This window comes from Planococcus citri, chromosome 4 (assembly GCF_950023065.1).
Source record: "Planococcus citri chromosome 4, ihPlaCitr1.1, whole genome shotgun sequence".
NCBI lineage: Eukaryota > Metazoa > Arthropoda > Insecta > Hemiptera > Pseudococcidae > Planococcus > Planococcus citri.
This window is the reverse complement of record NC_088680.1, coordinates 43,613,455-43,639,190: the sequence shown is the minus strand read 5'-3', so window position 1 is coordinate 43,639,190 and position 25,736 is coordinate 43,613,455. Positions and strand designations below refer to the sequence as shown.

At 34.3% G+C, this 25,736-nt stretch overlaps 1 protein-coding gene across 2 annotated transcripts in view; it reads right to left on the bottom strand.

Moving 5' to 3' along the window:
- LOC135842315 (fibroblast growth factor receptor homolog 1-like) overlaps positions 1-21,011 on the bottom strand; it is a 46,556-nt gene extending 25,545 nt beyond the window's left edge. The window contains exon 1 of one of the 2 annotated variants that reach the window (XM_065359710.1): positions 20,632-21,011. In XM_065359710.1, the coding sequence (XP_065215782.1) occupies positions 20,632-20,650 (19 nt within the window). In that variant the 5' untranslated portion in view covers positions 20,651-21,011. The remainder of the gene's footprint in view (positions 1-20,631) is intronic. The other variant, XM_065359711.1, reaches the window with a different exon arrangement.
- Between the last annotated feature and the right edge of the window lie 4,725 nt (positions 21,012-25,736).

Sequence of the window (25,736 nt, the reverse complement as noted above, 5' to 3'; positions counted from 1 at the left end):
TATACAAATTTTTATGCTGATAAACATATCAAAAAAATGCGAATACGTTTTTTTCGTACCTATACTTACATTTTCAACTTGAAAAATTCCAAGATTGCCAGAAAATACAATTTTATCTCATAAAAGATCAAATATTTTCAAGCGGATTTAATTTTTTGATTTCAGTATCTAACACCACTTCCCTCGAAGAAAAAAAAATCAAAAAATTGACATCAACTCGAATTCGATCATTTCAAGAATTTCTGGAATTAATTTTCACTTGGCAGCTGCAGCTGATCCGCGTTATAAAAAATTGAAAAATTCAAGATGCGCGTTTCAAGACGCGCACCATAGCTTTATACTGACAACTCTGGCGTCAGTGAACCAGGGGCATTCTAATTTCTACGCGATTGGCGCGTAAACGAGCCCGTTTTATTTACTTGGTTTTCAGTAGGAAAATAATAAAAAAAGAGAGGAAAAAACGACGATACCGTGTAAGCTGTGCCAAACACTAAACAGCCATCGTTAGCCTGTAAACAATGCTATTAATGGTTTCAAAATTAGTACACGTTCGTAAGCGCGTTGAATTATTACTCGTGTGTACTCTCTATGCCTAGCCCCAGCGCGCTTATTAGGCTAACACATAACTGCAGTACGCGAAAGTTCTGTTGACTGTTGGAGTTGGCTTCGGATACGTTCTTGTGGCACGTACTGACGTCGATGTTTGCAAGCTAACTGGCGAATCATGGTCGAAAGGGTATTTTTAAATGCCATTTATGTCGATACCAATCATCGTGATCTGCGTTCGATATTCGTATCCCAAGAATGAGCGAACGAGCAGCGAAACCGTTCGTTCGTTGGTGCCTGGTGGAGATTTGTTTTTGTTTATCTTTGTTGATAAACTCTGGCCACGCAGAAAGCAGCAATCGTGTTGATAAGCTGGATTATAATTAACTGCAAACTGCATGTGGCGTTGAATAATCATCAAGTTCAAATGCCAGATAGGTAATCGTCGTACAGGCAGATATGGTAAATTGAGAAAATCTTGAGTTAAGATAGTGAACTTGCGACGAAAGTTCTCTTTTTTCAGGTTTTCGATGATTTCCCCAGAATGTCCATTTTTTTCTATCTCAAATTTTGGCAAAGTATCTAAATTATGATCATTTTTTTGCTTAAATGCTGACTGATTTTTTTCATTTTAATATGTAGTTTTTTTTTAGTCTGTGGCATTAAATAAACTAGTGATTTTTTGGTTACATTTTTGCGGAATTGTGATTTTTCTTCTTTCAAAAGTTATGATTTCTTTTATATTTGGACCAATTTTTTTTGGAGGGGAAGCTTCTTTTTTTCAAAAATTTGTTGATTTTTTTTCGAATTCGCGTTTTTAATTCTCATAAGTTCTCTGTTCTGAATTCTCAGTGATTTTTCCTGAACTAATTTTCAAGAGTTTTCCATTTTCTTTTTTGTTCTTAATTTCGGCGAAACCTTTTTTCTTGAATTTTTGTGATTTTTATAACATATTTTCATAATTTTGCACAAATTTTAATAATTTTTTCTGCTTAAATTTTTGTGGAATTCCCCTTTTTTACAGATTTTTTTGAGTTTGTTTTTGGACTTCGAGAGACTTGATGATGTTATTTCAAATTTTTTTTAGGCTTTCTTGACTTTTTTTCACGTTTCAATCTTTTGAAATTCTCACAGGTTTTATTTTCCAATTTTCGACGGTTTTCCCCGATTTTTAATGTTTTATTTTGTGCTGCTAACCTTTTGTGAAATTTCCACAATTTTATCGTGAATTTTCGCGAGTTTTTTTTCAATTTTTGCGACGTTTTCTCTCGAATTTAAGCGCTTTTTGCTCTAATTTTTTTGCAGGAGTTTTTTTCTACTTCAAATCGAATTTTTATTTTGAAATCCTCACGATTTTTTTCAACTTTGTAAATTTTAGCAGGATTTTTCTAAGTTATATTCTTAGGAATTTATGATTTTGTGACTCAATTTTCATAATTTTGTTGGATTTTTTCCATTTTTTTTTCAACTTGTACCATTTTTTGCCAGGTTTTGATGGAGAATTTTTTTTCATTTTGAAGCTTCGTACATTTTTTTGTATTTGAATCTTTAAAATGAATCTCGCTCCTTTCCACCGCCCTTTACATTTGAATTTCATAAGTTTCCCGTTCTAAAATGATTCTTCTTATTTACGGAATTTTTTACAATTATTGTTTATTCTTTCTCAGCACCTTGAATAATTTTTTTCATCAAATGCTCGCTCATGTCAAAATTTCTGCAATTTTACAATTAGTATTTTTGTGTTTTCGTTTTTTGAAATGATTTTGGATAAAAGATAAAACAAGCCCTGTGTAATTATTTAAAATAAAATGCACGAAAATTTAAGAATTTCAATCTGTTTTTTTTTTCATCGCAACATGAAATTAGATTTTTCAAGTTGATGTTATGGACTAAAATTTCAAGATTATTTAAAAAATAAGTCTCTTCTGCAAGAAAAGCTTTGCACCATGGATATTCTAATTTTCCAATATGCATAAAAAATTCACAAAAATTTATTTAGATCATCAAAAATTACACAATCATTAGTAATTTACTTCAAATTACCACAAATTACCAACTTACCAATGATTTACCAAAAAATTTCAATTACTAGGAATTTATTGGGACTTACCTACTTACTAAATACGTAAGTAGTGATTCACAGAATTTTGATTAGTATTTTACTTTGAAATATCAGTTATCTAGCAAAATTTATTAGTAATCTGAAGCCGATGTTTAAAGTTCAGATTTTGTCACATTTTTTGGGAAACTGGAAATTCCAAAAAAAATTTGAAGGCTCTAAAACGGTTTAAAATCATTTCCAGTGGCTGAAATTCATTCATGTGCTCCATTCTTGAAATTCAAAGTCGACTAGAATTAATTTTGGGCTAATTTTTTGGAAATTGTAGTCCCCCCCCCCCCAAGCACCATAATGTGGCCTACATGACCGATTCACACAAATAAATCTATCTATCTAAATCTTTCAAAATTGGTTCATGCTGGTCCAGAACTAAGTATTTTTCAATTATAATTACTGGAGAAATATTCGCTTCGGAACTAGTGGAAATTAATTTCAGAAAATTGGATGTAATTGGTCAAGTGAGTCACTAACAAGCGCCAATCACGTTTGTAAGTGCTGAAGTCGTAATTTGGGGTGGTTCTTATGGCACTTTTTGAAAATCTGTAATTTTCAAAATATGGCTGGAGATTTCAGAACGGCCTTGAAACCATCTCCAATCGACTCAGCGAGTTGAAATTGGGGTATAAAGTAGATAAATTATAAATTTCCAACTTCATTGAGTAAAATTTTGTGGAAATTTCCAAATTCAAAAATTTTCTGGAGGCTTCAGTACTGCTCAAAACGGTTTGAAACCGTTTCCCAACGATTGTGTGGGGAGAGGGGGGTTAAAATAGAGCACATACCAAATTCCAGCTACAAATATTCGAATCGATTTGATAAAAAATTTTTGGTCGAAATTTAATTTTCAAAAATTTACCAAAAATCAAAAAGTGCACCACAGCTCTTCAAATTTTGCCTTGTGATGTATTGTATTTTTTGCGCTTTTTCAGTTTAATTTTGTCTGGTTCAGAAATTTTTCTTCTACTTGAAATGCTGATCTCTTTGTTTAGGTGTTTAAAAATCGTAAAAAAAATCCACCTACATGAAAAAACTTTCAAATTAAAAAAATGCACGATTTTTTCAGGTAACAACTCTGAAGTATTTTTACCAAAGAAGAAACCATCCCCATCTCGCATTGAAAATCGCCAGTCCTCAAATACAGCCATAATATAATAATCTTACAGGTAATTGTACATAGATGATAATCTGACTCAATAAAAACAATTTATCCGTCGTGTAATTTTCAATCGTTCTACAACAAGGAGTTATATTGCTGCCCTCTGACAATAATTGTACGTAATGATAGCAATACTCGTCGTATTCGTATAGCCCGTACCCCGACCTGCGGAGAAAAAGCCATCACCGAGTATATGCAACGTGCACATACCGTGGTCCCTGACATCAATTCACAGACTCTTCTCTTTAATTCAATTGTTCAATTAAATCAGTTCTTTATTCCGTTGGCTGTGTCTTTTCTAAATTAAACACGAGCCGCGTCTCTTTAAATATATTATACGTATCCACAGTAAGTGCATAGATATATACACTATGTGGGTTATCACAATCATACAGCTATGGTAAATATGAGAGAGGCGAATAGTAGCCTTTTGCACATAACACATCGCATGGTATACGCAATTGTATCTGGTACGTGAGATGAATCCATACCTACATATGTAAGTATTACAATTCTAAGTAAAACACCAGAAGTCAGGAGCTTCTTTGAAGATCATCTCACAAGTCACACTACACATATACAAATCTCCAGCAGAATGGTCGTTAAAACCATGTTACAGACTTCTTTTAATTGTTTTCTCGTCTAAGCGGGGGGTGCTGTTTTTATTAGGAATGCATTTAACAGCGCCAGACCTACTATACAATAGCACTGGTCGGCTGGCTATTCGATGTATTTGGATTTTAGAGAACTGACGACAGATTCTGTTACATTGACAAGATGCATGGGGATGAATAACCACTCCGTATTTTATTTTACATCGAATTGCTGAAAAATCACTTGTCTGAAGAGGTATACTTGTAGCTACGTAAAAACACTAAACAGACATTTTTTCTACTCGCAAGCTCATCCGTTTAAATCAGGCTCATTTTATCAATTTTTAAAACGATGGAAATTGGAAATTAAAATGTCCTGTTCTTAAAGACGCAATCCATGTATGTACTGAGTTTTTGAAAAAAGAAAAAAGCTACCTATACAAATTATGTGACCACAATAATTCAAATCCCTTTCAATCATTGCATCGCCTATTTTTTTTTTGTCAGGCGTTGATTTAGTTTGATTCACAGCAGGTGGAAACAAGCTTGAGGTTCACCCTGACGACCACTAGGAGGTCCCACGAGCCATGAACAAAGGCTAATTCACAAAAATGCTTTCTATTCCCATTCGTTATTTTCATTTTCTGAGAATTTCACCCTCAAACTGTTGCATATAGGTGAATTCTTTCAACAGTTGTATTTTCAAGGAAATCCTCGCATCACTCAATTGGAACTTTCGGGTGATTCCTCAAATATTCGTGCGTATCATCGTTCCACTCTAATCCAGAATTTTTACAAATCATCGTGGAAAGTGGAATCCATTCGGGAAAAATTTCATAAAATTGTCTCAAAAACGAAAACATTTTAAATACCTATTCGATATGATCTTCAAATTCCAATTAATTAAATACGATATCTGATATGACAAAGATCAAATCCGATCAAACTCTGATTAAGGTTACGAATTTAGAAGAACGAAAAGATAAAAATTCAAAAAATGGGTGAAAAATCTTATTCTTTAAATTTTATGCGAGAATTGTAATTTTCACCACGTTATTGGAGGCTCCAGAACTGCTCAAATTGATCTGAAACTGTATGAAATCGATTTGGAGAGGGGGAATTTTACCCCTTAGTTGAATATGGGTAAAATATCTTTTTGTTTATTTCTTTTTAAATCTTCATTCCAAATTGGATTTTTGAAAATTCCTCAAAATTCTAGAAATGGACTCAAACACCTGAAATTCTGACTGATTACGCTCTTTCATCTTTTTGTTTGTACCTACTATTTGAACCAAAACCTCGATCTTTTACCGCTCTGGTCACCTTTCGTTTCAAATGTATTTAATCTTACGAACTGCTATTTCTTGGAAGTTGAGAAACTACCTTCGTTACAAGAGAATGATTTCACACCAATGAAGGGAATCGTACTCGTAGATCGTACATGTGCACTCTGCACTGGCACATTCACAAAATCATCGCACCAACGTACGTATATTCTACTAACGTAAGTTTTTAAAAACCAGTCCCCGCACTGTACAGTTCTAAAATGATGAAACGGTTCCTTTCATTCATGAATTTATTTTTAACTTTTTACACGATATTTGTGGCGAATCCGTTGAATCCAGGTGAATAGGCTACGATGAAATCCGGAAAAGCTTGCGGTTCGTTAATTTTACTCATATACTTAATGGAAAAAAAAACGTCTCTTTCATAAATCAGCCTCTATATGCGATGTATAATTAAATACTGTACTTACATACATGAGTATGGTTCCAGTCTGCGGCAAATATCGAAGCACGTGTCTCCAGTCATAGTTTTACGGTTGCAGAAATGAATATATAGAAGTATATTTTGTGACTTATGTGCATCGGATACATCTGTTTCAAAGTCTATACACGAGTAGTACATTTGTACCGAGAGTTTTTAAAATAAACCCGCGCCTTGGCAGCATTAAGCTGTCGGTGACGTTTGTATGTTGATTTTCTGCGTTCATGCCTTCTTCGCGTATAAATGCATAAGTATTACGCGGAATATTTTAAAGGTCAATAATTTACTATTAATTATCGCGCAGTCTGCAACTTTCAACATGGACGCGAATGCATTTTGATTTATCGTTCAATTTCTTTTCGTTTTAGAGACAACCACTCTAATGTGCAATGTAGTAATGTAGAGAGTATCTAACTAAGATTCGAGTTTTCGAATGTGATTTCTTCTTCTTGAAAAAAGAAAGAAAGAAACCAGTTTTATTTTTTTCACCCCCTATAATCGCGAACAGATATGTCGTAAAAAGTGTGACGAGAAACATACACGTTTTAGTGTTTCTTCACACCCTGCACTAACCCACCAACCCAGCCAAGTGAAACGACAAGGTTCATACTTCGGTGCATATGGCACGTACCCTACCCTATAGTTAGGTTTTTTGATGATGATTTTTTATTGAGTGTTTTAAAAATAATTCGTAGGTAGAGGTGAGTATTTAAAATGTAGATGGTAATAACTCGGAGTTATGCCAGATCATTTTTCTAATCCTTTAGACACGCGTTTGATAACAAACCACCCCAAAGGATCGGTACAATGCAATGGATTTTTAATACAATAAACCTCGATTTTCTCCTCACCATAATAATTCACCATAAGGAAAAAGAACACTAACACGGCGACTCTTTGGTAAATCAGTCACCATGAAGTCACCAGAATTCACCAGAAGTCACCAAGAACTCAACAGGCTGTCAAAACGTGTTTGTGGAACGGGATTACATCTGGAGATTTCTTCACTGATATTTCACCTTAATAAAGGCAAAAACTCACATGGTGACTCTTTGGTGAATCTATCACCAAGAAAAGTCATCATAATTCACAAAAAGTCACCAGGCAGTCAAAAAATGTTTCAAAGGCTAGGAGTACATTCTGACAATTTCCTCACCAATAATTCACCATAAGGAAGAAGAAAATTCACATTGGGACTCCTTGCCCCTTGGTGAATCAGTCACCAACAAGTCACCAGGCAGTCAGACACTCAGAAAAATACCGTTTTGGGTGAGCTACTCGAAATTGTGTCCAAACCCCAAGAAACTCGATTTGTGATTAGAAAAGACAATTCTCAGAATTGTAGCTGCTCAATTGAAAAATTTTGAGCCTCAGAATCAGGCCATGATTTTTGGAGTTTTTGAAGAAATGTCATACAATATGTCAAAATTTTACCATGAATTCAAATATTTCGACGAAAATGTTTTTTGACCATTTTTGAAAAACTTTGAGCCTCACTGTGGGTCATGATTTTTGGGGTTTTTGGAAAAGTGTCATGCGACCTATCAAAATTTGTTAAAATTACACAATTATGATTAAACCCATGATTCATGTCCTGATGTCTTGACATTTGTCGTTGATGTGGTCGCACTCCTCTACAGGAGATAGCGTATACTTCCATCTATATTAGCCAGTTTCTAGCGTATCCAATATTTTCCTTCTGCGTCTTACAGTGAGAGTGCACTCAGTAAGCGTGATCGCGTGAGCACAACACAGTGGAGCTATTCTCGTGAAAATGATTGCAAGGAACCGGGAATTGCCCGTTTCCCTGCTAATGACCAAGTTTCGACTTCAATTATGAACGATCTACAGTGAATTTTTTTAGTGTCAGAGTTTTAAATTGTTATTGGTGTCGTCCTGAAGAACAATGAACTGAATTGTACAAGCTAAGTACTTACGGATGGATTTTACGATCGTTTTAGTGTCTCTGAGAGGTCAAAATTTGGTAAAAACTCGCCAAATAATAGTGTAAATGCTTCCATTTCTTATGATATTGAATCCTTTTGTTTCAGAAAACATTATTTTAAAACACGAGTTCACAAAAGTCAATCAATTGCAAAAATTAAGCTCGTAAAATACGAGTTCCCATTCGTCTGTTATCATTATCACGAGAATAGCTCCAAAATGTGGGAGTCACGTGATCAAACTTACTGAGCGTGTTGGCCAGTGAGTTTCTTGCTAACATCTCTGATCGTTTCCTCCCTCTAAGTCGTTCTTCATTGAATTTGAATTTTCCCTTGCACCTCTAGCATGAAAATACCATTTTCTCGTATTTTATGAGCTAAATACTTTCTGTCCAGTTTCTTTCTACCATTTCTAGTTAATCGGGTCTTGCTTATTCTAATATGTCGATTTTTAATCTCCTGGCTTCTGTAATTACATTAGCAAGTTTTTGAATTTGATACGAAGTTCTCACATTCCAGGTTGCGACGTTGATGTTGTTCCACCTTGTTTTGACTCTGCATATTCTTAGCACCCTATACGGCTGTCTTGGCGGATGGGGATCAGCCTGATGACTAGACTTAGGGCCGTTGCTAATTTGATGTCCTTATAATTCTAAGGAAATGTAATGGTGGTGGTTTCCCGTTGCCTTCCACCATGATTTTCTGTGGGGGTTTACTCCCTTAGCCAAATTTGCCAGTTTTTAGGCACTGGTATTCACCTTCTCACTCTGAAACTCTTGTGCTTCCCTGGGGCTGGAACGAGTGAGTTGTTGGTGTTCTGCAGCTCATATGCATTCTCCTTTGTAATCTGTATTTGTAGACGTTTGGCCTTTGGCTTGCCACTCTTCCCCATTGTTCCACCAACTGGAGAATTCTGCTTTTGCCAAGTTTATTGATTCCAAGTCCATTGAACAGCAACATATTACCACCCTGCACCACGTGGATTCACAGACCTACCCCTGGTGTTGTCTTTGCCTTCTCATCTGTCCTTAGAGACTGGCTTCTCTTGATGATCTGAGCTACTACCTAGAGACTACCTCTAGTGACAACAACCTGTGCTCTTGTGGGGCGTCTTGACATTACTCTTGTTGATAATTTCAAACATTGAAAAAATAATTCTCATAAAAGACCAACAAATAACAATAGAGGTATCCCAACTGGCATAGATTGAAAAAGCAGCCAAAATTTGAGCCGCCTCAGAGCATTTTTCGAATCTTGGTGAAATTTTGAAAATCAAAGATTCAAAACTGAAAAAAAAAATCAACATTTTACCAAACTGACTTGGAAGGCTGAAATTTGCTATGTGCTCTATTTTTGACCACCAAAATTCATTAACCAAATTTACGCTTTCTAGGTTAATTTGGATTTTTTTTTCATTTTTGACGCAAATTTTTCATTTTCAAAAATTCACCAAAAATTGAAAAAAGCACTTCAGTTTCTGAAATATTGACTGATTATGTTTTTTGCATACTTTTTTGATTTATGTGGTTTTCTCTGATTTAAAATTTTTTCTGCCAGTTGGGACACCTCCCTCGTAAGAAATGCTCTCAAAATTTTAACAAAATTTTCAGCTTGAAAAATACAACAAATTAGGTACAGAACATCGAGCATCAACTTCTGAACTAATAGAAAATCCACATCATCTCCACTTTACAACACACTCGAAGTCGTACATACTTGTACTACAATCAGTCAGACAGAAAAAAGCCTCTTTCTACGCAGTTTTTCAACACCACAGAAGCTAATTAGTTACCCGCCCGCTGCCAGCCAAAAATCATATCACAAGACACCCATAAAACACGACAAAAAAATAATACTCTAGCAAATAAAACCAGCATGTTATCAAGCCAGTTGAAAATTCGCATCCAGCATAGTTTACATCTACACATCTGTATAATGACGTTGTAATCAAATAATCCGAGTACACGCATCGCGTAGGCCTATCGTACTCTACTATGCGTATATCTATCAACTTGGAATATTTACAAGGATCTTTCTCCTTGGAAAAAATGCTCCAATTACCCACCATTATAAAATTTACATCTTGTAAGGTATATTTTAACGAGGCATTGGTGGCTAGAAACACGCACCGAATTACACATTCTTTGATCTTGATGGGAGGTATACTTACAACTATTTGTAGTGTAGATGGAACAGTGAACAGTTTCATTGTAGAGCTTTGAAAGTCGACTTGTCAACGTATAGGTACTTACCTATCGAAATCGAATTATATCTTACATTAGAAAGCGATTTATGGGAGCGTAATTTAAATCAAAATACGAGTAGATACTGCATTAAAATCTCTAGGTGAGTGCTACCAAAATAATGATAAATTACCTTTTAAATATATGTATCTTGGTACGTATATGAGAAGAAAGAAAGTAAAAAGGAATTACATATACAAAGATATTAATTTCAAACCTCATTCAGAAGGCAAGGCGATGATGGCTTTTTAAAAACTCTACTTTGATTTACGAAGCCCATCATCGTAAAGCGCCAAAGCTACATAGTTAAAAGCAATAATATTTTTACGTATATTAAACGGCGCAATTAAATTATAAACATTAATAGGTAGGCTACCTCATTGGTAAGGACCGGAAAATTAGATATTTTCTGCCCCATCGTTATATTAAAATACTTCTTTCTAATTTCTTTATTTTATACAAGGTGTCCGATTGAACGATTGCGTCAATCAGCAAAAAAATGTTTGAATCGAACAGAAAAAATAAAAAGGCGTTCAAAAATACGTCACTGGCTCAAATAATTTCAAGCGTTAGAACTCATTTTTCGATTTTTGGAGAATTTTCAAAAATTCAAATTTGGCTAATTATCGACCATGAAATTGAAACATAAGTTGTAATAGAGTGTGGAAAATTGAACCATTTTTGCTGATCAGATTTTGAAACCGGTTCATTAAATCGCTGCAAGCCATCAAATAAGTTACCTGGTTGCAAGTCAAGTAGCCATTTTCAAAATCCGATCAGCAATTTTTCACGCTCTACAACTTTTGTTTCAAGCTTTTTTCTCTATTTTCAATTTTTGGGTGATTGTCAAAAACTGGTTGCGAAATGCAAACCAATGAACTGGTTTCAAAATGTGATTGAACGGAATTGTGTGATTTTTCATGCCTCATAACTTTTGTTTCAAGCTTTTTTCTCGATCTCCAATTTTTAGGTAATTTTTGATAACTGGTTGCAAATTAATAAACCGGTTTCAAAATCCTGTCAGCGAAAATAGTTCAATTTTTCACGCTCTATAACTTTTGTTTCGAGCTTTTTTCTCTATCTACAATTTTTGGGTATTTTTTTAAACTGGTTGCAAATTTATGAACCGGTTTCAAAAAATTCATATCACGTTTTTGTCACCTTAGTGTGTAGAATACACCCTGTGCATGGGCCTGAAATTTTCAAGGTCGCTTTTGAAAGCCCTTATTTATCCCTACTCAACGCTTCATTCATCTCTCTAGCTCTTTCCATTTGAGGAGCGATATTCCAAAACGCCCTATGTCCATTTTCAAAAATTAATTTTTAGTCTGGTAAATTGGCCATTTAGGCGGGTTTAAAACTTTATTTGGGTGGATTTATGATGTTAGGAGTGTAGCTAAACACGTCATCCACCAGATACCGCTAAAAAAAATTCAATAAAAATGGACAAAGTGCGTTTTGGAACACTTTTTATTTTTAAAAACGCAATTCGAAAAAAATGCACTAAGGGCGTTTTGGAATATCGCTCCTCATTTGGAAATAAAAGCCCCAGGGCACTACTTTTGTGCCATACTGTAGATTTCTAATTTCTCTGAAAATGCAATATATGTGAATTTTGCCCACTTTGGTGACTGGTATGGGGGTTCAGGGGTTCCCAAAATCATGAAATTCAATTTCTTTTGTAAAAATTATTGCTTATATGCACGTGAAAAATTGACAATTTTGGTCCAAATTCGAGTTGATGGTGTAGTTGAGCGTCTTTCATGATATATATTGCGAGAAAAAAATATTTTCTATCAAAATTGACCAATTCAGGGGACAAAAATCGTAAAAAAGGCAGTTTTTTGCATTTTTGAAAATCTTCCACCCATCCAAAAAATTCTGAAAAATTATATGTTGTACAAATTCAGGTAAAATTCACAATATTATATATTTTCTTGGTGTCAAAATTGGGAAATTTACAACTGAAATTGAAATTTTTACTCCATTTGAGGGGGTTAGAGGCGATTTGGCGATCTAAAAAATTCATAAAATCAAAGGATGAGACTGAATCGCCATTTTTTTCTGAAAATTGGAAAAATCGTTTGACGCATGGTTTATAAAGTTTTCGGGTTCGCTCATGCGCAAAATACGAATCAGTCTGTTTCTTTGACTCTTTGCCTGAGTGTATCATTCAGCATTCTCATCGAATACCTTCTCCATTTCCAAGTTCAACTTTGAACCTTTATTTTTGAGCATCGTTGAAAGACGTTTTAACCCAAAACCAAGCTGATTTTACTTAGATTGCCTCGTTTGGAATTTTTTCAATCGAATGATTAGAACGAGAATTAATCCAGAGATGAACCTATAGGTATACAGGGTGTTCCAGAATAACCTTTCACATTTTGGTGAGCACTGATCTGCGTTCAAATGGTGTTAGGGGAATGGTAAAAGCGGTTCCAGGTAGCCAACACATGCCGAATTATGTTTCAGTATTAATTTTTTACCATGGAGAAGTGGACGGCTGTGCAGCGCGCTTTTATTGTAAAGGCCTTTTTCAAAAATAATGACTCTTACATTAGTGCAATTCGTGCCTTCCGCAAACATTTTAAACTTACCGGTAAAAGTGAAGTGCCATCGAGGCCAACAGTGAAATTATGGGTAAAAAACTTCGAGAAAACCGCTCATGCTTGTAAAAATAAGCCTACAGGTCGGAAAAGATCAGTAAGAACGCCAGAAACAACGGACCGAGTAAGGCATTCAGTACAGACTACCCCTACCACTTCAATACGTAAACGAGCGTTAAATTTAAAAATCAAACCAACTTCTCTGCAACGAATTTTATCTGAAGACCTCAGTTTCCATCCATATAAGATTTTAATCATTCAAAAGTTACAAAAAACTGATTTTGTGAGAAGAAAATCATTTGCCGAGGATATGCTTACAAGAATTGATACTGGTGAGATTCCATTGAACTCGTTACTCTTTACTGATGAAGCTCATTTTTATCTAAACGGTGATGTGAATAAACAAAATATGCGCTACTGGTCGACAGAGAATCCGATGATAATACACGAGAAACCTCTACACTCCGCTAAGTTGACTGTTTGGATGGGCGTGGCTAAATTCGGTATAGTTAGGGCTCTATATAAACCAGGTGAGCGCATCCACCATTTTGTTCCCTGAAGTGATAACGAACCAGTAATTATGCATACAATTTCTTATGTAAAAAATGCAATTTTTTAAATTGTTCGCGAGTTTGGGTGAACTGTTATGCAGTCTTAAATTAAAGACAATAAAATTCCCTATCGATTGATGTTAAATTTTGATCATTTCGCGTAAAAATAACGATTTTATGAATATTTCTATTTTACTGATTTTTGCATACTACGTACGTCATCTTTAAAGTAAAAATACTCGAAATTTTCAGTGGACACATAGGTATTTTATTACAGTAAAATGTTCGTTATTTTATCCTCTTTAAAATGAGCTATTACCGAAAGCTCTACATGCAACCGTTCAAAAGTTTTCGAAGTTGAAAGTTGCGAAAATCAGCTGCGGGCACTCGGGCAGTAAGTATTTGACTTTGAACAAATTTTACTCAAAATTTTCAACGGACACATGGATATTTTAATACAGCAAAATGTTCGTAATTTTATCGTCTTTAAAATGAGCTTATAACGAAAGTTCTACCTCTCATCGTTCAAAAGATCTTGAAGATCAAAGTTGCGGAAAGTAAAATACTGATCAAAACTAAGTGACTGATAACAGTGATAACACAATTTGGCCACTTTCCGCAACTTTGAACTTCAAAAACTTTTGAACGGTTGAAGGTAGAGCTTTCGGTAAACAACCATTTTAAAAAGGATACAATTACGAACATTTTGATGTATTAAAATACCTACGTGTCCACTGAAAATTTCGAGTAATATTAGTTCAAAGTTCAGTACTTACCATCCGCAGCTTGTTTTCCCAACTTTCAACTTCGAAAACTTTTGAACGGTTGCATGTAGAGCTTTCGGTAAACAACCATTTTAAAAAGGATACAATTACGAACATTTTGCTGTATTAAAATACCTATGCGTCCACTGAAAATTTCGAGTATTTTTAGTTTAAAGACGACGTACGTAGTACGCAGAAATCAGTAAAATTGAAGTACCTATTCATAAAGTCGTTATTTTTTCATGAAATGATCAAAATTTAACATCGATCGATAGGAAATTTTATTGTCTTTAATTTGAGACTACACGTAAGTTCACCCGGACTCGCGAACTATCGAGAAAATTGCATTTTTTACGTGAGAAATTGTATCTATACTTACTAGTCCGTTATCACTCAGGGAACAAAATGGCCGATGCGCTCACCCACTTTATATAGAGCCTTAGTATAGTGGGACCGTATGTGTTTGATGAAACGGTGAACGGTGAGAGGTATCGCAAAATGTTAAACGAGTTTCTCATTCCTGAATTGAAACGCAGACACAAGTATAGAGTTACTTGGTTCCAACAGGATGGCGCTACCTGTCATTCCGCAACGGACACGATTTCTTTATTGCGTGAGCATTTTGGTCATCGAATAATTTCGCTGAACACAGAAATTTCATGGCCACCTCGATCCCCTGATTTTTCAGCATGTGATTTTTTTTTATGGGGTTACCTCAAGTCAAAAGTATATCAAGATGATCCTAGGACTCTGAAACAGCTCCTAGATAATATTATTCGTGAATCAAGACTGATTAGAAGAGAAATGCTCAACAAAGTGTTCAATAATTTTAAAAAACGTTTGGTCGATTGTGTCAAAAATGATGGAAAACATCTTGGTGGAATAATTTTTAAAACTTAATTTATAATGAAAACTCAAATATATGGTCTAAAAACGGCACATTTCTACTTCATTTTGGTTATAAAAAAATTTCCGTAACCATTTTTCTCTCAGAGCTACTAATAAAACAAAAGTGAAAGGTTATTCTGGAACACCCTGTACATATAAGATAAATCGTCAAATTTCTTTCAAAAAAATTACCGACCGGAGTATTTTTTCAACTGCTTGAGTCGCTTGAGACAAGATCACGGTATCAGATATTCGTAATTTGATTTTCACATTCCACGTATCAATTTTTAGAGAAAATTTTCCTAGATGTCAGTTTCAAGACACCCTGTAGCCCACTGCCTACATAGAGTAGAGCACATCACACAGAGATAACCCTCAATTCAAAACCTTATCTTTATCTCGGCACTGCAATGGCTTATTTATTCGCTTCATACAAGTCGACCAAGTTATAAGAATGACCTACCTGTCTTAATATTATCTCGAAAAAGTCAACTAAACGCTGCACCTCGTTCCTTTTTCTCTCGTTTTTTTCTCTCTTTTTTCAAAACAGGTACCTTCGAGTCCAATAATACATTCACACATAGATACAATGATTCTTCAAGTTTCCACACCCGACAATACCCAATTTTAGTTCACCACTATATAGCAACACCTTTCTCTCTTTTTTTTACCCTGTTGTGTCCATAAAACCATCTTTTTTTGTTGGAAAAAAAATTTATTACATGGTTTCTATACAACGAATACGTGTTGATTTTACAGTGGATCGGATCATGTAGGGTCACAGAGTAGAGTACCTTCTTCTAAGGGGTAGTTGGAGTTGCTGAAATCACCGCACATCAGTGTCGTTTGCCGTCAACACAATCGTAACTTCACTTGATATAAAAACTGTTTAAATACAATGAGGAAAGAGTGAAGAAAAAAACCAGTTTGATAACCAAACGCGATTCCGTTATTTCCTGACAAACACATTAGAAGACGTTTAAATAAATATAATCAATTTGTAAACATGGGACAATTTGACGCGAACACTTTTTTAGGAAGATTTTATGATGACCGTTAATAAGGACTTATTTACCAACATTGACAACACTCAACACTGTGTCTACGTCCAATTTATGAAATCGAGATTACCCATTATTTTGTATTACCTTTACTACATAGTCGACAATCTTGATAAGATCATATAGAAAAGGTACCTATACCTACCAACATCTTTTTCGGATGCAGTTGTAACGTAAAAGTCTTCCAATATACTGACCAGTCTCACAGAAAAAGAAACCGTTAACGAAGCCTTTAATTAAAATACTCGTATTTTCATCTCGAATGCGGACTCTTGAATGTAAGAGGAATGGGAAATATACATATTACGCGTTATTCGAGCGTGGAATTCATTATACAATGTGTCAACACACAAAAACTAAGCCCTCAACTGTGCTGTGAGGCGTCTATAGTATCTTCTATTTCGTGGAATACTCGTATCTGTATACGCAAGAGACTAGACCAAATCATCTTCAGTATCCACGTCTTTCTACGGATGCTTGCATCCGGTTTCCGAATGCGAAAAAATCCGCGTATACCTAACATGTGCGCATCATTTGTGTAAGGGGTGCCATTCTCGTATAGGTTCGCATATTGTACGATGCCTGTATGCTAAATATGCGGAGAAATTCGTCAAAAAGGTGCACCCAGCTATATACTAGTACGCTCTTGAGATTTTGAAGTCATTAGCCAACTCGTACGATAGTTAAATTCCCTTCTGCGAAGAGACAAAATACGCAATATGATCGAAGATGCGATGTGTAATGGAAGTAAAAATCTACTTGCCAAGTAACCATCATGGAGACAGTCTTGAACGCTCGATAAATTTTTTAAAACCGAATAGCATGCACGATTTGGTCTCTTCTGTCGTTAAAAAAATAATTGCCGAGTTCAAAGAATACTCGGTACAGAGTACTTAGAGAAAAAATAAAGAAGTTTGTTCGTAAAGATTGCAACAGTGATTCGTCAGTATAAAAGAGAAGGCCAAAGCCAGTGGAATTAGATGAAATAGAAAGAAGGCTACATAGAATAGAAATGAAAAGGCTGAAAAATCCAAAGTCAAATAAGTACTTGATTACATTCCTATATCCATGCAGTGATAATTTCCAGTTTTTTCTTCAATTTTTGGAATATAAAATTAAGATTTTGAAAAAAAATGGCTTTAACTTCTCGACGTTATAATATGAAAATTTCGATGTTTTGTCTTAACTAATGCGCAATATTCGAGGAGAAAATATTTTAAAAACACGAATTCACTATAAAATAAGCGATTTGCAAAATTTTCAACCACTCTGTAGAACCATATAAATGTGGTCTTGGATTTTAATGGCAAATACCCGAGGTCGATGAAGATTCTAAAATACATATTGTCTTCTGAAACTGGCTAATTTTTCCCAAAAGGGATTAGGAAGGGCCGAGATTCTTTTGAAAATACCTCCCCTCTGGAAACCCATGCAGTTTGCTCCAGGCTTGCCTTTTCTGGAGGGCCCCGCAAAAAAAATAGTGATGAAAAAAAACTGTTTTTTTGCTTCTTAAAACACTAGTTTTCAGAAGCTTTTGCTTTCGCTCCGATCGAGCTTGTTCTCCTTTCTTTTTCAAAATTGAAATTTCCAAAAAAAAAGTATCATTATTCAACTTTTTAAAGTTTTAAAGTGAAAGAAATGAACTTCTCGCATCAAAAGTATCGTTTTTATTTCTCTCTAAATACAAATTTTCAAAAACTTTCGCCCTCATTTGGGCCTGTTCTCTTTTCTTTTTCAAAATTATCGACAGTCATGCTAAGAAAAATCTTTTAAATTCTAAAATTTCAACAGCCAAAAAATAAACTCCTCGCATAAAAAACGTCGTTTTTAGTTGAAAAGTTTTCGTTCTCGCTTCGCTCTGGTCTGTCCCCTTTTTTTTCAAAATCAACTTTCTGAAAAAACATTGTTTTTGGGCCTCTCAAAATCAAATTTTCAGAAATGTACGCCCTTCCTTTGTTTAGGGGCAATTTTGTTTCTCATTTTAAAATGAAAAAATTCGCATTGGGGCCCCCAAAAATCTAAAACTGAGAATAAGAATTTTTATAAGTCAAATGAATATGATATAAATCGTCAAAATTGGTATTTTTCAGTCAAATCCGTTCCCCTCCTCCTTTGAAAACACCTCTAAAAAATGGCATACCTAAAAATGGGGTCAAATTACTCGTATATTTGCATTGGGCCCACATTGGCTCTCGATGGACTTGCCCATATCGCCCTTCTGAGGTAGGTACTTCCGCAGCTAAAATTTCTTAAGGGTTACTTTCAACACAAAATAAAATTCTCCACTGAATTTTATCTACAATACATATTTATTTTCGTTCGAGTGATTTGTAATAGTGACGTTCTTTACTGTTCAATATTAAAATAATACGGAAATGCTGGTGGAGAGGGAGGGGGAGAGTACCAACAAAAAAGTCTGAAATCTGCTGTTGGATATTTCAATTATGTATTTTATGTGCTTGAAAACGAAAGAAAACCCCTTCAAAAAGAGTTATTTTTTTGGATTTTTGACCCTGACCCACCACTTTAAAAAAAGTTGGAAAAAATACCAAAAATACTATGGCTCTAGAACGACATTTTGTCGAAAAAATTCATCTTCCATTGCTTCTAGTTTCAGAGCAAAAGCGGTTTGAAATCTTCTTTTAATCTTTTTGACTAGAAAACAGTGCAAAAAAATTGAAAAATTCCATGGATTGGCCATTTGTGGTCGACATGGTGAAGAATATGAGTTTTTTGTGTGAAAACACGTTTTTTTTCACATTGGGGGGGGGGGGAGAAGAAGAGGGTTGGGTGAAATTTTTTCAATTCTTAAATTTTTTTTGGCCCTCTAAAGATACTATGTGAATATTTTCAAAATGTGAGTCAAGGGTCAATTTACCTACCTTAATCGCGGAGATGCCCTTTTAAAATCATTGACCAACAATTTCTTGAAATTGGCATAAATGATCAGAAAATTGGCCAATTTCATGATTGATATCTTCCAATATTTTGGCATTTTTACCTGATGCAAATTACATATTTGCCAAGAAAAAATTTTCGAAACACAAATTTATCCAAAAATAAGCGATTTGCAAATTTTTAATTGCTCAGTAAAACCCTAAAAGTGATCTTGGATGTTGACAATAATAGCATAGCTTGGATGTTGACAATAATAGCATAGATCGACAATTCGACACAGAATCTCAAATGCTTTTATTTGAGACAGGTTGTGCAGCGACAGAAGCGAAAAAACCATAATTTTTTCAAGAAAGCACCTTCTTTAAGTGCCAAGTGCCCGAATCCCGAATTTTCGCTCCAAGGGCACCTCCGAAGATGACATTTTTTATGGGTAACTTTCAACTCAAAATGAAGGTGTTTGTTGAATATGGTCAAAATCCGACGACTTTGCTTGGCTATAAGAAAATTTAGTTTAAAAATCTACAAAAAAAATTTATTGAAAACTAAGTAAGTACCAAAAAATCATTTTGGAATAATCACAAAAAAATTGGAAATAGTTTCAAACCATTTTGAGCAATTCTGGAGCCTTCAGGAGACTTTTGGAAATTGAAAAATTTCCTTTAAATTTTACAAAATAAACACGCCTTGTCCTCAAATTTTTTACAAAAAAAAAAGTAATTAGTTACCAAAATTCTGAAAAAGTCACCAAAACACTTATAAAACTTGTGCAAAACATTTTCCATAGGGAAAAAACCACAAAAACCAAACAAATTTAATACCAGAAATAATCTTGAATCAGTTAAGTAAGAAGGCTCAGAAAATTCAAAATAAATCCTTCGTAGTCAAAACTCACTTCTATTTATCTATAATGTTCTCAAGCAACTTAAAAAATGAAAAAAATATATGCATAATCTGTCCTTTATCAATCATAAGGAATCATCTCGAACAGTCATTCCGTAATCTCTCCTTCAACCCATCAATCAAAGTCTGATAAACGATACCTTTCCATTGACTAAGCCTTTAGGTCGGATTCCCGCCAATTGTACTGATCGAGTAGACCTGCCCACAGTCACTCGATTCATAGTAAAGTGCCTTTGTATTATTGGCAATCGGTAGCAGGTCTTTTCCAACAGGTAACAGGTTAATCCTTCTCGTTAACAAAAGGTTTCTTTTATCGAAACCGATGAATTTTACTTTCTTTATAATGCAATTACATGCTTTGAATTCCCCTTTGATGGGAAGGTATTGCGAAAATGTTGACATTTCTGGCATTCCTAACGGGCAATTATACGGTTAAATAGGTTAAAAATAGACCTATTTCTTTGTGAGGCATAATATACCTACCTACGATGTAATGTACTATTGATAAACGTATTATCAAGTTTCTACAGTTTCATTTTTGCATAAAATATAACTTATTTCTTAAATATCTGCAAATGCTTTAAAAATTAACTCACTTTTCTTCGTAAAATCCATATCGAATATGTTCCTAATTGAAAACTCCTTCGAATGAAAAAAAAACTTCACACACACCAGCACAAAATACCACCGATCTCGAACTGCATAATTACAAGTACACTGATAATTCAATCGAAAAAAATAATACGTCAAGTTGATTAAATAACAAAAGCAATTAAATTCACAAAAGGATATTTTAATCACTTGTTGCAAACAACGCAATTATTATCTAGACTTTAATCCACCGCAGCACATACGTAAACGTTAAAACACCGAGCACATCCTCCACCAGACGAAGGACACAAATTGGATAAACTAAAGACTACGAAACGCACGAGAAAAAAAACACCAAAGCGCATATAGCACGTTACTAGCGATCGTTCTTCAACGTCATCGGGGTACACCCTCACTTTTTATCAGAGCCGTTCACCATTGGCTCATTCATCAAGGGATGTATGGCTATGGACCTGCGTTCAAATCTCGTCTTAATTTTAACTCTTCTCTGACGAAAGCGTGGCTTATTCGAGTCTCAACTGGATGCGAATCTTTTCGATCTACATTGCATGTTTTATATACGTACATAAAATGTTCTTGTGCATCGTAACGAATTTAATTTTTAAATGAACTTTGCACATTTGCTTAATTTAGAGGGAATACCAAGATCGACTATTTGTTTGTTTACATATCAGTTCGAGTTCATTTAATTACTGCTTCGTAGGATCGCGAAATATTCTGCAGTATAATAATTATGCTGGTTCAACTATGAAAGGTTTTTTATCAGCTGGCTTGAAATTATACAAACGATCGTAAAGATTTTCAAAATCATGTTTTAATTTCAATTTATGAAAAAAAAAAAAAAAAATGAAACAACCACCTGTGTAAAATAATTGAAAAATTCCCATGAACGAAATACAGAAAAGGGAAAAATTTGCTTTACTCAAAATTGCATTTTGAAAGTTCCATAATACCGATGGAAAACTTACCCATTGGGAAGCACAAAGTGACCAAAACCCAAAAATGGTTCAAATAAAATTTTGACGTCTTTTTCTACATTATCGAGACCAGAAATGATGATTATCTTGAAGAAGAATAATAGTTTTGGATATTTTTTGTCAATTTTAAAAAATAGACAATTAGGTAAGTTTTAGAAAAATTCTGGAATAAAAGACTTTTTCCAAAAAGTCATAATTTCTGATCAAAAAGAAAAAAAAATTAAAATCAACAGTTTTCTGTTTGTGGAGACATTTTTAAAATGCCCACGAATGACAGTATCTTGTCAAAAATGAACCAATTGGATCAAAAGCTAGTAATTTCAAGCCATTCTGAAGCCTCCAGCACGATTTCTGATTTCTCCAGAATTTTAAAATTTTTTCAAAAGGGCGTGGAAATTAATTTGAGCAGCTAAAAATTAAATTGAGGCTTACTCTAGACCTGTTTGAAGGATTTATCCATATTCGAGATGATTTGCAGACGAAAATCTCAAGTGGTTTTTTGATCGACCATCAGCATTCTCCACTTAAATAGCTAGGTACCTATCATCCAAATTCATTTCCACGCCTTCTGGATAAAATTTCAAAAATTCAGGAGGAATTAAAAATCGCACCATGATGCTCCAGAATGACTCGTAATGGTGAAATTCGGATTAGGGAATTTCAAAAAATATCTCCACAAACAGAAATTTTTCATTTTGAACGTTTTTTTTTCTCAATTTTTTTTTATAAGACCTACCAAGGAACGTTTCATTCCCTTTTTCCAACAACTTCAACAGCTCACTAGGATAAATTTTTGCATCGTAACAAAATTGGAATAAAATATGATCAAATAACGCCAGGGTTTCAATTTTGATCAAATAGGCACATATTTTAAAATTTCAATTTTTGAAAAATAATGGTGGAAATTGAAACTTTTTGAGGATTAACAAAAATTTTTACGTACCTATTTTATTTTTAAAAATTTTCTGCTTTAGTAAAATAAAATTTTGTACGAGGAGAGAAAGAGCAATGACTTTGAAAATTAGTTAAAATATTTCATTCCAATTTTTTTGAAATGTAAAAAATTTCCTCGTGAGCTACATATCGAAGTTGTTGAAAAAATGGAATAAAATTTTGTGTTTTGACGCAAAAATTTTCAATCGATGAAATTTTACACCAAATTTCCATCACTTATTGTTTCCGTCTGTATCTGTAAATTTAGCTTTGGGAATTGACAAAATCTTTTGAAAAAAATTGAGGATAATCCGTGATTTCCAAAATGAAAGATCATCCAAATTCGTTCTTTTTTCAAATATCACAATCGATTGTTCAGTTAAACTTCTTATGAGAATTCTCGAAATTTATCGGTTCAACTTCTTTCAAATGTAGAAGGTTTAGGACTGTTTTTTAAAAAAATTTTTAATCTTCAAAAATTTTCAAAAGTCCAAAAATGAACTCGAAGATCTGAAATTCTACTCACGCAGGTTTTACGACATGCTCTTTTGATCTAGCTTGATTCGTTCAGATTGAAGAGTGTCAAGTTCAAAGGATCCTTAGTGTAATTTTTGAACCTTTTCATGAAATATGACCCTTGGCAGTATTTAGCATCCTGGCTGCGTAGTTTGAAAACATTTCGTTAAAAACCGCCGAAGATAAAAAATTTTAAAGGAATTGTCAATTTTACCCTTTTGAAGATTTTAGGAATGACTTTGATAATTATTTGAAAATTATGACACGATGATTTTAGTCCACTATGACTAACTTCAATTGGTTTGTTCGAACCAGAAGGCCCATGTAAAACGTGAATTTCTGACCACCCAAAAAAAAGGCCTACTAAACCTGTTTCAGGAAAAATGGTCCAGTTTAGTGTTTGAAAATTTGATTTCTTTCATTTTTTTCTGGTTGCCAATAGGATACCTTTGCTCAAAAAATGTATACCATTTCGCAAAAAAGTTTTAAAATTGCTTCTAAAATAGCTTTTTAAATTATTTTAATTTTCAAAAATTCTCCAAAAATCCAAAAATGAACTTGAGAACTTGAAATTTTGGTTATGGAGGTATTAGGACATGCTCTTTCGATCCAACTTTGTTTCGTTCAAATTGAACAGTGCCGGTTCAAAAAGTTCCCTTTGAAAAAAATGAAGGAAAAAATTATAATTTTAAATATCAATGAGACTTTTCAAAATCGTGCCTAAATATTCACCTGCTCCTTTGATATGCCTCATCTTACCCTTAGGTTAGGACCAACTGAAATCTGTCATTACCCGTTAGAAATAGATAGGTACCTACACTCTGCGTATAGCCTTTCTGTACGTATTTAGTGGTCATTATAGCAAAACATCGTTTCATTTGACTTTGATGAAGTCGAATAAACCATAAATAAGCTGCTCATCGAAGTGTAAATTTAACGCAGGTAACTCGTTCGTTGACACATCGATGCATGATTTGTATTCAATGAAGTGCAATGCAAGAAGCATTCGTAGGTACATCAGTACATCACTATAACGAGTTATTTTTAATGCACGTCTTCTAGAGAGACAGAGATGATCATAATACATACGAAAATTTGAACCTCATTCAAAATTTCAACAATAAATATAACGAGGAGTCGAGCAATAATCGAGGAAACGTAGGAAAAAAAACAGGAAATAAAGAATTTAATTAAGAAAGTAACACTTACATTCATAAACATAGTCTGGACAGATGGATGTTTTAAATATAACTTACGTGCGGTTAATGTGCTCGTAATAATACCGATACTTTCTCTGTCCTTCGTTCGTTATTTATAACTTTTACACATATTAATGGTTTTTTATGTTTATCTGTCTAATAAATAATTTTTTTACATTCTTCAAAGGCAGAAATTTTTCATTTTTTTGTTCCCGCCGTACCTACTTATACCTATGTAGGATAGCTCAGTTTGGGCATTTTTGTGATCTCGCGTGCGAGAGCACATGCGTTTTATTGGTTCGTGCGTTATAAGGCTTACGATATTCGTCATAGGGTAACTGCATTCGTGGTCGTATAGGAGAATGAAAGCACAAAGAGAGTAAAAATCGTTGATTGTTTCACAGTAGGGTTATTTCGAAGTTGAAAGAAAATAAGATAAGGAGAGGACGAAATCAATTTAAGTGGTGTGTCACGATATGATATTAGATTTTGAAATCAGGCTAGTAGGTGAATGAATGCATTTAAACCTACCTACGTCAAAAGGCAACGAGAAATAAGTACCTATGTTATGTAAAGTGGAGTTAGGTTGAACCTTGAGTAAGGTTGGGTGGGGTTGGTCTGAAGCGAAAAAAACACAACTTTTTTGAAAATTTCCTGTCTTCAAGGTTCTATATGTCTCTTCTCCAGGAACACCAATCAAAGTTAAGGTCTCCATTAAATTTGTTCAAAACCCTCAGACATTTTTTTTTTTTTTTCGTGATCCACTCTAATAGTTAAACTCAAAATATCGTTATAATTGTATATTTAAAAAATTTTTGCTTTGGTGCATCAAGGTTAAAAATTGTCAAAACAGGTCTTGGAGGGTGTAAAATTGGAATTTACGTCCATCGTTTAATATTTTGTTGCTTACTTCTGAACTGAAGTAGATTGACAATATGGGTATCGTTATCATATGAATCGAACCAGCTGAACACGAATATGAAGTTGGATTTGCAGTTGGACCCTTCTTAAAAGGGCCACATTGGGGGAGAGGAGAGGGTTGTCCAAAAATTGAGTTTTTTAAATGAAAAATGCTTCATTCCAACGAGTGAAAAAACGTCTTGTTCGGTGAAAATTATGGAAATTAGTCCTGAAAGTAAATCAACTCCCTCCTCCCTCGAACCTAATTTCACCATATCTGGCTATTCTGCATGGACCCTGCAGCACGTTTTTCGATGTCGCCAGAGTTTTGAAATTTTTTTGGAACGCGTGGAAATTAATTTGAACAGTAATCAATAGAATTGTGGCTCTTTCCAGACCCCCATCTAACGAATTTGTCCGCATTTCACTCAATTCCCAGGCGAACGCCTCAAAGTGCATTTTTTTGACCAAAATATTACGAAAAAAAAAAATCAAAAAAATTCTGTTCGTGGAAAAATTTTTGAAATTTGCGCGAATGGCTTTGTCTCGTCTGAAAACAACTCC